Genomic DNA, 13,633 nt, shown 5'->3' on the forward strand with positions numbered 1-13,633 from the left:
GAAGAAGACGTTGGAATTGGATGGCTACGCGCGTCCTCCGATTCGGATCCCAACAAAACAGACGCGCCGCGCAGGAAGCGATCGTGGCATCATTTTTCTCTCTATCTCTTTTTCTCTTTTTGTTTTTGTTTTTGTTTTTTTTTTTAATACGTATACACCGTGGTCGCAAATTTGTGATACGATCGAAGCGAAGAAGATTCCGTGGCTGAAAGCAAGAAGATGACCCGGAATAAGAATATTACGTTAGAAGCTTGGTTTTTGAAAATATCGAGTTCGCGAAATCTTTCTGCTTCCGAGCGACTTAAACTGTCGTGACTTCACCCGGCGTTTCCTTCGTTTCGAAAGCCAGCAGCATTTTGTCGTAGAGAGAAAAGGAGGAACTAGGAATATCGGTACCGAAGTGATAGCAAGAGGTTGGACGAGCTGAGCGAGGTTAGAATGCATACCAATTACAAGAACGCATCCGTTGTAAGTCGATGAGAAAGAACGCAAGGTAAATAACGTCCGTAAGAATGACATTCCATGTCACGGTACGTGAAGCTCCATAGAAATGGTACATTTAAATAGCTACAACGTCTTTCCAAAACGTGTTAGAAAAATTAATTACGCCGCGCATCCTTTCAAAACCTCCTGTGTTTTTCATTCTGTTTTCAAATTGGATATTGTCGTATGAACTGTGGCGCACAAATGGCAACATACAGGCGAGCAGTTACTCGGTTTAGAAACTAATCCGAAGTATTATATCGAACAGAGCGGCGATTAAACGTTCAATTCCGCTTGACAGGATTCCAAAATCGCCAACCAATTCCAATCACGACCTCTGGTAAATGAACAAATAAAAGGAGCCAAGGTTTCACGGTTGACAAACGAAGAAACCAAAGAGGTTCACCCGGTTGTCAAATGAAAAAACAAAAAATTGAAAAGAGATACGAAAGCATCCCAGTGGGCAAATTGATAAAGACGTCGAAGGTGGCGGCCAGGCAATTAGCTGTTGGCGGGCCAACTGCAAATCACGCGAACGAGCGAGTCTCGCGAAAGAGAAAGAGAGAGAGAGAGAGAGTCACGCGTGTGCGTGCTCGCGTGAATGACGCCTGGTACTTTTCAAAGAAGGCATCATCTTCGATGCGGTGTGCATAATCAAAAGCAGAATCCTTCGGCCGGAGAATGCCGCTTGTTCGATTAGCGGCCCGTCTTTATCGTACCTCATCGCATACCGCGACGTGTGCTATAGGAAGGCTGCCATTCACGAATGAAATCTCTCACCGACGATCTGCCAGAGATTCAAACGAGGCATCGTCGTGTCATCCGGTACTATATGCGAAACAATCGCGTGGCCTGTCCTCTTTTATTTATAATCACCGTCTTATGTTCTCTGACCCGTTTTTAAAGTAACATCCATGGATCAAAACAATCGATTGTTAGATTAGAAAGCAAGAACCGCGTACATGTTTTCAATTGTATTCGCCTGTGTCTGTCATCTACCAATCGCAAAGTACCTGAACACTCTCGAAACGTCTTGAAAAAATGGAAATTCCGTACTCTGAAAATTCTCATTCGAAGAGAAAGAGAAGGTTTTTTTTTTATTCGGAAGAATTATACAATCAGTTCTCATTGAGAATTATAAGTAAATTATTCTGACGTGGTACTATAACGCGAATAATAAACGTTTATCGTATGTTCGATTCTAGCTGAATCTAATGTTTAAATCTAGAGGGTAATGTCTTTTTAGCCTGCGGATCTGATCCGTCCTGTCAAGTAATTGAGTAACTAGTAACTAGGGTTTAGGTGGTTGTTAATTCTTATGTTATATCTATCACTGAATTTGGATATTTCTTCTTTAAAACAGAATAAAAGGAACATTCCCAAACGACAGATTCTGTGTAATTTTCAACATCTGCGAAATACCCTCTAGCCAGGACCTTGATATCCTAAACAGCAAGCATACCTTTGCAACAGTTCCAGCGAGACAAGCACTTTGGATAGATTTATGATACAACACCGTTAGAGGTTTCTTTTATTTTTCAAGCATACCTTCTACATCAATTCCACGTGTACGACATAATGGAATTTCCAGGGTGACCAACGATACCACGTATACGCGGAGAACGTACGATCAGGTAATACCACTTTTTCTCGAAAGTTTTTGCAAGGACAACCGTTGTGGATCATCCTTGCTACATTCCCTTTCCGATTCCCACATATATTTATTAGCTGGCGGCTATGAACTCTCTTATTCCGTGGAAAATTAACGACCAACAATCGGTACAACAGGCGTGCAATTTGAACCGTAAGGATGCACATAAAAAAATTATTTTTCAACGTTAGTCGCATTGATCTATACGATCGTATCGACGGGATATCGAATATCCTTCGATAAAATAAGAAAATAGCTTCGATGCTACGTAAGATCGGGAACGTAACACCGAACGGCGATAGAAATTCGTCTACGATCGAATCGGAGGTACGAGGAGAGTCTGTCGGAACAGAAGCGAGCAGGTTGAAAAACATTTTGATCGACGTTCAACCTGTTCCAGTCGAACGGCGTAGTTTACTACCTGGAAGTGGAAGAACATTTCTGATAGCGAGGTGGGATCCCTGTCGATCTAGAATAGAAACTGGACTCGGTGATTCTAGAAATCGGACGTTCACCGAAAGAATCGATCGAAAAATCGAGGAGACTGGTCTGGTTAAACCAGTTGTCTAGCCGATTGCCGGCCTTTGCGAATGCTGATTACTGCGGAAAAATGATCAGCAAAACCGTTAAATTAAACGGTAGACTATCGTACGTTGATAAGCCAGTGCGCGAATTTTGTTCGCTATTATATGAAGCGTGACAGAACTCGTGCTATGCCCTGGATCTTGAAGAGCCAAATGGTAATAGAAATACCGCGGATCTCGGTTAGACATTCCTCTTGCTCGTCTCTTTCGCCAGCAACTTTCGTCTTTCTCGTTTAGAACACGATCGGTAAATGAAGAAATCGACACACAGGCGTTTGAACGATGATGGAGAAAAGAAGATTGTTCGAGGAAACATTCTCTTTCGGTAGGCAATAAATCGATCAAGTCGAAAGCGACTATTTTACAGGTGACGGCATAAAGGAAATTCCAAGGCTCACTTGCTTCATTACTGCCGCTTTCAACGCAAGTTCAACGACCTATGTTACAAGGCCATTCAAGGTCATTCATGATGACCATCACGTCAGGAAGCGATCTCGAAATTGCAATTCCAATCGACGTCTTTCGTCTGTAACGTGAGAGTACTCGAGCGCGAGACTGAATATTAAAACGTGCTTTCAACGTGACACTTTTATCCTCTTTATAAAAACCATATTTCGAACGATTCAAAGAATATCTTTGATATTCACGGACCGTCTCATTCGCCAGATTCGCAAATAATCTATCATTTTTATATCGAATCGCAGTGTTAGAACAGAGATGGAAGTGGCAAATATTTAATCTAACGTTTTTCGGAACTTTCCACGTTGACACCAACGATGAGTTCCTTTCCGCGTGAAAAAGCAGAATCGAAAGGGAAACGCCCTAGTATTGGTAAAAAAAAAAAAAAAACAATACCAGCCATCGCTGTATTCATAGGTTGGCTAGGTCCGTTGATGGAAACACGGAAATGTTATCGATCGATTGGACGCAAGGTCGTCGAGTTCCGACTATTAATCTAATTGCACGATCAGAGGTGTGTGTTCCGAATGCAACGGCTGTTTCGACGGTTCCGCTCGTTCGTGACAATTTAGCAACGCGGGAGGATGACACGAGCCGCCTCTGAAAAAAAAAAAGCGAATCGATCGCGTCTAGCGTGTCTCGCAGGAAGGAAAACTATGTCCGGTCCAGTCTGCTTTTTATTAAATGCGTATCGAATACGTACGTACGAAATATGATTTTTCATGGGTTAGAGTTTCGTAGGCTGTTCGTTAAGTTTTTGTCTAACTTGTCACGCGTTACGTATTTACACTTGTAGCGTGCAAATGCAACGTTTGCGCTAGATAGTAACGATTTTCTTGTTCGCACAAGGCTGTAACGCTTTCCTTACCTGAAAGAAAGGACCTGTCCGGATAAATTTCGTTTCCTTCGCAACGTAAGTAGATAACGAGCGTCGCCCCTATCTCGTAAGCGTGAAATTACTTCGTTGTTATTCCAGACCTGTTGCGAACGAATGAGAATCAGACCGAGGTAAATAAAACCGAGTTAAAAAACCAGCTATTTTTCGGAAACTCGACGAAGAATAAAATGGTAGTAGCATCGCCGTTACCGTTGCCATTTTCCCCATAATTGATACGATGAAACAAGAACCTGTACATCTCGAGGGACGATTTCCCTTATTCGGATGGAAGGAGAACGGACGACAGTCGGACCCACGTAGGAGTCGTAAGTTCCTGAAAATCGGCCGATATCGCAAAATTGGCTTGCCTTTTTACGGCAATTACGTCAGGGCAGGAGGCAGACCAGGTGGAAGTAACTCAGTTAAGCGAAAGGCACGCGCACCACTGAAAACATCGGCAAAAACCGGCCTAAGTATTTCGGTTTTTGCCAAACGCGTACGAGGAAATCGGCGGGGCGTGTTTTTGCCTGGACAACATTTCGGTACGAGGCAAAAGAACGGGCGCAGGAATTCGATAATCTCTTTACCAGAGTGTCACGTAGGTGCTGCAGTTGCTGCGGCAAGTTTTTTCGTTTATCACGTACGAATCGGGGAGGCCTTCCTCCGGCGGACCGTGGGATCAAACAGGATTTCCGACAAGCTACAGTAACCGAATACACGGCCGATCCTGTTCGAGGAGAGCTTCGCCCATTTCAACCATGGATAGCCTTCTTTTCCGAGCCATTTAACCAGCGTTGGCTTAGGTTAGGCAAACCGTATACCGCACGCTGGAACAGCGTGCCAAGAAGAATCGGCTCGATCGAATTTTTCCAACGCGAATCCGTCGTTCGTTCAGCGTCTTTGCTAAAGGCTTAATTATCTGCCAGTGGTCTAATAAAGTCTTAATTTTCCCACGTCCTATATTCGCGTGGTAACATTAACGTAATCAGTCTGTGTACTAGCGCGAAGCCGTAGTACGCAGACTGCCGTCGAGTGCCAGAGAACCGTAGTACGATGATAAATAACGCGAAGAGCAACGTCGTTGGCCAACGGTGACAGTGGTATCGCACCGTAAAATGGATAAACCTGACATATCTCGTTACGACTGTGGAAACTAGTGCTTTTGTCTCGGTCGGTGAACAACGATAGATTCCTAATAATACGTCGAACAAGCCAAGGAACAAGCCAAGCAGGTAAAGAAAAGGAGAGAGAGAGAGAAGAAGCGCGCGTATATCGCGTATCAGGTCTCGTCAATTTGAAACGAGACCGTCGTTCGTGCGTGCTACTTTGTTTCTGCTTTGACGAAGCCTGGAGAATACGGTCGATGGCTCGTGGCGGTGAACCATAGCGGCGAGATTAAAATTTCTCGACACCGTACGCCGATCGACAATGTATCCACGAGAGTTGAACACCAATTAAGACGTTACCTGCGCGGCTGAAACTCGATAAGGGCCAAGGAATGGTCCTCCGTGGCCATTTAGACGAGCCGCAGCCGCTGTTGTGGAACACGGGCCACGGAACTTGGCCGGCTAGGAGAGGAGAAACCTTTCCGATCAACGCAAATACTCGTATACCGACGAACGCAACGAAACGAACCAACCACGAAGACGAAGGGAAAGAACCAGGAGGAAAGAGAGAATTGGCCACTGAAGAACGGCGGTGATTCTCCGGTGTCACACATGCCGACGCTCTCTTGGAGGCCAGGCCAGCTCGTGTTTCGGTTTTCGGCTTTCCGAGAAACGTTCGCAAGACCTGTCATCCTTCTCTCTCTCTCTCTCTCTCTCTCTCTCTCTCTCTCTTCCTCGCGAAGTTCTTTCTTGCTCTTCGTCGTAGCTTGTCCGGACAGACATTCGCGTCTTCGTGCGCTGCACAATGAACCACCGTGCTCTACGCTCTTACACGGCTAAGGTGATCGAGGATCGACACATCGGTGGCCTCCGCTCGTGCACCTTGGCAATAGATTCGCTCGTTAACGACGCGTGAAAGTTCGGAGAAGGTGAAAACGCGGCAAAAGGTCCTCGTTCTTCCTATTGGGGAACTTTAGAAGCAAGAATCGAGAGAGACGAGTTTGCGAATGAATCGCGACAAGTGGCAAAATTTGTCCATTCCTGAAACGTTGTTCCTTGGATAAGAGGCTTCGGAAATATGTTAAAAAGTCCGGCAGCAATGGCAAGAGCGAATCGACGAACGAATGCAGCGACGAGTCGCGACAGTGATTTAAGAAAACGTGGAAAATAAACCACGCATATGGGTAAAAAGATTGAAGCAGTGGGGCAGGCAGCGTACGTTTCTTCGCGTTGAACGATAGCGTAATATCATCGGTATCATGCGTCGAACGTAAAAGAGAGCAAGAAAGAAGAGAGAAAGGGGAGCTCGTCTGGTGGCGCCCGCAGACGACCGTTTTTGTTCCCTTATAATTTGGCAGTAGTCAACGGTTCCTTCGCAGAAGGACAGGATGCGCGCATGCCTTGCAAGGATCGCGAAGAATTCGTTGCCGGCGTTCTCTAAGAAACTGTATCGTCTGCCTTTTAAAGTATCCATCGACATAGGATTTCTGTTCGAGCGTTTACACACGATCTTGAACCGTGGAAATGTTTGGCCGGACTAAGAAATTGGCTCAACGACGGACAAACGACCCAGAGGATCGAGAGGAAATTTCTTGACTAACTGACTGCTGGGAGAAACTTCGCCAGAATGCGACACTGGATTCTACGTGAAGTGTGTTTGCCTTGCGTCTACAGGGTGTCTCGTATTACTTGATCCTTCAAAGTATTTCGTCGATGATAACATGCCCGAAAAGGAAACTTCTCGCGCACGGCAATGCTTGGAGTTTCTCTTACGGGGGATATAATCTAAATTTGGAAACATGGAAAATACGATCTTTGTCGCTCTATGTTCATTTTCGTTAATCTCGTGACTTTTAAGTCTCTCCGGTGGCTAGAAAGGAGTCTCAGTCTCGAATGGTCGACAATAGCGTTACAACCTGATGGAACAAACGTTTTTTATTCTTCAGAACAAGCGCTATAAACCTGCAAATATCTTAAAGCTTTATTTCGTAGCACCTTGTATACGAAGCACTAAACGGCATCTGGTCTCGATGGTAAAACTTTTCTGACGGAAATCGTATCCGTGCCAGGCTGTCGCAACTTGAAAATCGCGTTAAAGGAAGCCAATGAGCATTCCAAGGATCGTATCGGTCCCTTTCGATCGGTTCTGAATTAAAGAAGAAGAAGCAGAGAAAAACGAGGAGAAATTTGGCGATGAAAAGTTCGCAGCGACCGTTGAAAGAAAGCTGCGCTCGGTGTGTCGTGGCGCGCATAACAATGTGCGGCATACCACGATTTGCGGTTGCGAGGGGATAAAAGTGCGGTGCAAAACACTTCTGAGAAAAATTCTGGCAAAGCTTCTTCGGGAGCGCAACGCCACTCCTTTTCTTATCGAGGATGTTTTTGTGAAACGCGGAACGTGAGACGTTTGAACTTGAGAGAAAAAAAGAAGAACAAGGGAAAAACAAAAGAGAAAGGGAAACAAGCGGTTGCTTCGCAACCGATTCAATTCGATTCGGGGAAACTCGAATTTAGATTAGGTTTTGGTATTCGCCGAACATCGTCCTTTATGCGAACGTATCTGTTTTCGAATGCCACTGTAGAAGAAACTAAAAGATACCTATAGAGTTCAACGTTTTTAATAGAAACGTTTAAGGTTAAATTCGCTAATTTCAATTTCAAATTAATATTTGCATATTCAAATGAAAAATTTTTAATAAGTCGTAAAAATAAACTAGACGGAATATTTGAAATATTTATTACGCTAGTCTAATATCGTAATATACTGAAATGTAACCGATACGTTTATGTATGTATTTACGTTGTGCGAAAATTGTATTCAAAGATGGTCGCACGTTGCTAGTTTCGTAGCAGAGTTATGGCAATTTATTCTCGCTTTTAATTTCATCAGGCGTGACATCATTGTGATAAAATCAGACATTAAAAATACGTTGGCTTCTTGCACTGACAATGAGCAAGCAACGCAGAATTACGTCATTCCGAGTTGTAGTAAACGTGCGTAGCGGTAATCCGTAACAATAGTACACGATGGCCTTCGTGATAACCGCGTAGTTTATAGGGGCATTTTCAGTTTTGACGGTGTATAAAAAAAAACAAACTATGATCTTTTGATCACACGTAAACTCGAAACGTCGTAGACTCAAAAACAATACCGTGCAACTACGTTTCAATCTCTTTTTGTTAGCCAAAGGCAATAACGAAATTTAAAGTTTGATCCATTCAAGTCGCAAATCCGACGCACCCTCGTTATATTCTTAACCATCTACGAATACAGTTTCTTCTTCAAAAAGTAAACAGATAGATATTTTCTCGTCGATGTTTCAACGGACACGATTCCCTCGAGACCCTGCTGGCTACTGTCTCCCGCCATTCTTCTCGTCTCATCTTCTTTCTCCCGTCTTCGTTTTTTTTCCCCCGTTCCTTTATTAAGTCTTTTTATAAGAGAAAGTACGAAACCGTGCATAAAATGAGCACCGCTGACTGCTAACAGCATCTACACTCCATGAATGGAACGGCTTCCAGGAATAGTACAGCCCACTCAAAAATGTCGAGATGCCAAGGCACAGAGGAACGATGACCAGCAACATGTTGCACGAAAAACGATTAATTAAGATTTCTCCCTCGTTAAGCTGGAAATTACTCGCGCCCCTAAATGTTGCATTTATTTAGTCTATCTTATTCGTCATCGTGACACGTGCAATCTAGGGTTCAGACCCGCTTTAACCCCTTGGCTACGAAGGCTGCGATGCAATTTACGGTGATTGTGTTGCATCGTGACTGAGGAAAATAAAAGTTGTCTGGCCCCGCGTTGCCTCCTACCACTAATTTCTAAGCGGTTGATCTAAGCGGATTAGAGTTTGCGTCTATGAACGCGAACATTAAGAAAATTACCGCGAACTGAGAATATATTCTAATAGATTTACGAACAGCTAATGTATCAGTCGTCTGAATGTTAACCCAGACTGGATAACGGCGAACCGATGTATGATAAAACGAAGGACAATGACGCCTACAATGGAACTTCCTGATTCTAATTTGGTTTCGTCTCTAACACGTACGTTATTCGCTGCGTTGTACAGATATAGCATGAGGCTAACGTACAAAAGTTCCGGCAACAATTTTGCATTCTTTGCTTGATACGCGATTATAATTATCTCGTGCTTCGATAAATTTTTAAAGCAACAAGTAGATTTTCTCTTTCGTATCCGGTTTACTCGTATTTTATTCCTCTGTGGTAAATTAATTACGGAATAACAACACGAAATAACATATTATTATTTCGCTGTTATATTTATGAATGGATCTCGATAAATGTTCAGTTACATCGATACGAATATTATAAAGAAAAATTAGTCCGAACGTAGCGAATACGAGATTTTCCCACTTTCGAAGTATTTAATTAATCGGCATTCGCGATGTGATTGTCTGTGTTTGTTTGCGCTTAAAAAATTTTGATACAGAATGTGCGAACTTATGGACCACCCAAAGAAAGAGAGAGAGAGAGAGAGATCGATCGATCACAGATATCTTTGTACGTTAGATCGCGATTTCTTCTTAAAATATTTTATATAAACGTGAAAGTACAAAACCGTGTTGCCTGTTTCGTTTTTTTATGAAAAGATTCCACAACTGAATTTATAGATTTTTATAATTATTTCCTAAAATCTGACTACCATTTTTTTCTTATCCATTTGTTGCGTAACTTCCATAACGTTGTTTCGAACAGTATCTTTTATACGAAACCGAAATATTTAATTACTTTTTTTAGAAGCTAGTAAATGTCGGCGTAACTCTGGGACAAAAGTAGGTTAAAACATTTAAACTGATTCGAAGGTTGAAACATCGTAGAAATTTATAGCATCATACGAAAGAGTTATAATTTTTGTTTGTTCGAAGACTAACTTCCAAGGTTGCGAAATTCCAAAAGTCTTAGATTTCTAGATCAAGGATAGCCGTTACCTTTGTTTCATATCTCGGCATTAACTGAACTTTTATAACTTTAAATCCTTAATTATACTATGAGAGAAAGTTCAATATCCATTTACCTTATCGTGAAACAACAGTTAAACCTTGCATTCGAAGCTAAATTTACGAAATATATATAGGATTCTGAAATCTTTGATTAAAATATAAGTTTCTGTACGTAGCAAGGTTATACCTAAAGGGTTATACCCACTGGCAAAACTAGTGATATAAGGATCATCTGCGATTGTCTTAAAAGTTCATAGTAGCGCTATGAATGAAGAAATAAACGATGAAACATCTAGTTTCTACATATACCAAGGCAATATCTACAGTTCTGTACTCAGAATGGCGATAAAAAAAGGATCATATCGCCGGCAAAATAAAAAACCCAAAAGTACAAACCGCAAAACTTCGGTAGCTAAAGTCGTGGTAGACCATGAAGAGTCAAGTCCAGGAGGAATCCCCATGAAAGTCCCATGAAAGGAGAACACGTATACACAGGCGTAACAGATTTTAAAACGTCGTGGTCCCGGTAATGTATTCATAAACGTACCTCTGCCGTCCCACAAAAGGAACGCAGGATAGTGGTGTGTCTTTAAGGCTGTTCTTCTTTTTCTTTCCCTCTTTTTTTTTCTCTCGTTTCCTTTGCGCAAAGATTCTTATTTGCCCGTTTTACGCGCTCGACTGACCCAAGTCATGTACCCATGACCTTGCGTTTAGCTGAATAACCTTTATACGCGTACGATGCCGAATTGAATCCAGTTCCACGAAGTAAAACGGGCCTACTCGTCTCTTCTGTGCGCTCGCTTTCATCGTTCGGTCAAATGCCCGCATTATATTCACGGATATTAAATTCACGTTAGAGAGAAGAAACCAAGAGAAACATCCGGGGAGGTCTTCTCGCCGATTTTAATTCGTCCCGCGTGAAACGAATTCCGCTAGCTAGAGTATTCTACAATGGTCAGCTAATCGCTGTGATACCAATCATCGTTTATTGCTCGTCGTGAACGTGGAATTTAGTCGGTGTCGAGTACTTGGTTCTTAGATTATAAGACCATGTAATGATAGTTGTACTTTGTAGAGATAAGATATTAGTATAATAGTTTGTTGTAAAGATGACTACATATCCCATTTCGTAATAAATTGTATATAAAGTAACATTATAAGTAGCAAAATCGTGAACGATTAGATTTCATTGAACATTAGCTATTTCGTACTAAATTTCATAGTTCGATCGTTCCAGAAACGGTTATACCGAGATTTGAATTTCCGCCATTTTGGTTCTCGTTTCATATTCAAAAGTGGAATAGTAAAAATAGTATAAACCACGATCTAGAGGTTAAAATGTTACGAAAACTTTCCTACTTTTCCTATTTAACAATCGTAGTGACTATGAATCAATAGTAAACGAAAAGACTTTAAAAAATCACTCACCAAGCAGAATCCGTTGAACGTTGAGGTTTGGATGCTGCGAAGTAGCCTCATTTTTATACAGCTCCAATACACGCTTCTTGATAATGTGATACACCTGCCAATCACTGAAAAATATGAAGTAAGAACTATTCAGAGGTTCGCTAACTCTTATTACGTGCAATAGGAGTCTGATGCAATGATTCTTAATGATTCTCCCACGAATTTCGTACATACCTATATTCAACGCTTCTCTCGACCACAACAACTAATGACGCTTAAACTTCAAAAAACACAATGGCGGAATTAACGAATAATCGCGCGCGCAGTTTATATATTTCATATTTACAAGGAATTAAATATCACGTGTACCAACGTTGGAGTATTAAAACTAATATAGAATGCGTAGACTTCCGTAAGCAAGGTTGGCAGCACTGAATAGTGTACTTTAGTTGTTACTTTGACAGCAAAGATAACCTAAAGTATATTTAGATTGTATAAGCTACCTATTTATTTGTGTCCTATAATATATTTTCTGTTAATAATTTTATTGCATTAAACCAGAAACATGTCGGAGCGTAAAGTTTTAAACGTAAGTAAAATTTCGCAAATAATTATATTAAATTAAATGACGATACGTATATATTATTGTATAGATTGATTATATATATATATTAACATATATTAATTTATTACATTAATTATAATCTTTATATTTTAGAAATATTATCCGCCGGATTTTGATCCGTCAAAAATCCCTCGTATGAAATTAGCCCGAAATAGGCAATATACAGTTCGTTTGATGGCTCCTTTCAATATGAGATGCAAAACTTGCGGTGAATACATTTACAAAGGAAAAAAATTTAATGCTCGTAAAGAAGATGTTGAAGGTGATGATTATTTAGGAATACGAATTTACAGGTTTTACATAAAATGTACTAGATGCCTGCAAGAAATAAGTTTTAAAACAGATCCCAAGAATACGGATTATGAGATTGAAGCAGGTGCAACCAGAAATTTTATGGCCTTAAAATTGGCGGAAGAACAGGCGCAGAGAGAGGAAGATGAAGAAAAAGAGGAAGAAGCTACCAATCCGATGAAACTCTTAGAAAAAAGAACATTGCAATCAAAACAAGAATTGGAATTGTTAGAATCTTTAGAGGAATTGAAAGACTTGAATCGTAGACAACAAACTATCGATTATGATCAAATGTTAGAACAATTTGATACAGACGCAGCCAAGCAAAGAACAGAGAAAGAGCAAGAAGAATATGACGAAGAGTGTGTTAAAGCGATATTTGGTAAAAAAATTATCGTAGAAGAAGAAATTGTGGAATTAGATGAAAGCGATAGCAGTGAACCAGCAAAAAAGGTAATGAAAAGAAGTAAAAGTAAAACTGAAAATAATAAGTTTCAATCTACAACAGACGAAGAAAAGGTAAATACATACTTTATTTCTTTATCTTTGGCTAATTAATTATAATTTTTAAGTATTTATAAAAGCTATAAAGCGTTCTTCATTTTTTCTTTTTTTTTTTTAAAGCCTAAGGAAACTCAAAGAATAAAGACATCTGAAACATCATTGTGGTCTGAAAATACACCGTCATCGTCAAATAGAAAAAGTTTGCTAGGCATAGTTAAAAGAAAAACAAATTTAGTAAATACCAAAGTAAATTCAAACACTGCAGTTGCTAGTACCAATAAGGAAGAAACGCAGACTGTAGCAAGAAAAGAAACTGATGTTTCTATAGAAGAAAGTAAAAATCCAAATAAAAATACGTCTGAAAGTATGCATAAGCCGACAAACAATAATGGTCTGTCTTTATTGGGTGCATATTCTGGCAGCAGTGATAATGACAGTGATTAACATAACGTTTGATAAATTGTACACATAATTTAATTTCATTAATTTTATTATAAAATAAAGTATACATATAAAATGTACAGAGAAAAATATATAAATAAGCCTCGTCGATTACAGTAGTATAAATCAAAATACATATACTCAATTTACACGCCTCTTGTCAAAAATATTGCCAACAATCTACGATTCGATTAACCGTGTCGAATATCGAATCAAAAAGATCTTGCAAACGAT

The 13,633-nt window shown here is 40.6% G+C and overlaps 2 protein-coding genes across 3 annotated transcripts in view; one reads left to right on the forward strand and one right to left on the reverse strand.

Annotated features, from left to right (window-relative positions):
* The window catches only part of LOC122569998 (G1/S-specific cyclin-D2), a 138,718-nt gene extending 126,908 nt beyond the window's left edge, over positions 1-11,810 (reverse strand). The window contains exons 1-2 of the mRNA XM_043731776.1: positions 11,773-11,810; positions 11,560-11,663 (exon numbers count right to left, since the gene is read on the reverse strand). The gene's annotated coding sequence lies outside the window, so the exon portion shown is untranslated. The remainder of the gene's footprint in view (positions 1-11,559; positions 11,664-11,772) is intronic.
* Positions 11,811-11,922: 112 nt separating this feature from the next.
* Positions 11,923-13,479, forward strand: LOC122569997 (splicing factor YJU2). Of its 2 annotated transcripts, XM_043731775.1 has the most exons (4): positions 11,923-12,127; positions 12,257-12,371; positions 12,457-12,973; positions 13,079-13,479. In XM_043731775.1, exons 2-4 carry the CDS (start codon positions 12,358-12,360, stop codon positions 13,400-13,402), a joined length of 855 nt encoding a protein of 284 aa, XP_043587710.1. In that variant the 5' UTR covers positions 11,923-12,127; positions 12,257-12,357; the 3' UTR covers positions 13,403-13,479. The 2 variants fall into 2 exon arrangements, with proteins under 2 accessions (XP_043587710.1, XP_043587708.1); XM_043731773.1 differs by having other exon boundaries at positions 12,257-12,973.
* The last annotated feature ends 154 nt before the right edge of the window (positions 13,480-13,633 follow it).

The sequence above is a fragment of the Bombus pyrosoma genome, linkage group LG8 (genome assembly GCF_014825855.1).
Source record: "Bombus pyrosoma isolate SC7728 linkage group LG8, ASM1482585v1, whole genome shotgun sequence".
Lineage (NCBI taxonomy): Eukaryota > Metazoa > Arthropoda > Insecta > Hymenoptera > Apidae > Bombus > Bombus pyrosoma.

Excerpts from the sequence above, each read along its gene's own strand:
- LOC122569997 (XM_043731773.1), top strand. The coding sequence starts at position 12,104 with ATGTCGGAGCGTAAAGTTTTAAAC. Across the intron at positions 12,128-12,256 it reads CGGAGCGTAAAGTTTTAAAC|AAATATTATCCGCCGGATTT; the intron begins GTAAGTAAAATT and ends TTTATATTTTAG. Across the intron at positions 12,974-13,078 it reads CTACAACAGACGAAGAAAAG|CCTAAGGAAACTCAAAGAAT; the intron begins GTAAATACATAC and ends TTTTTTTTAAAG.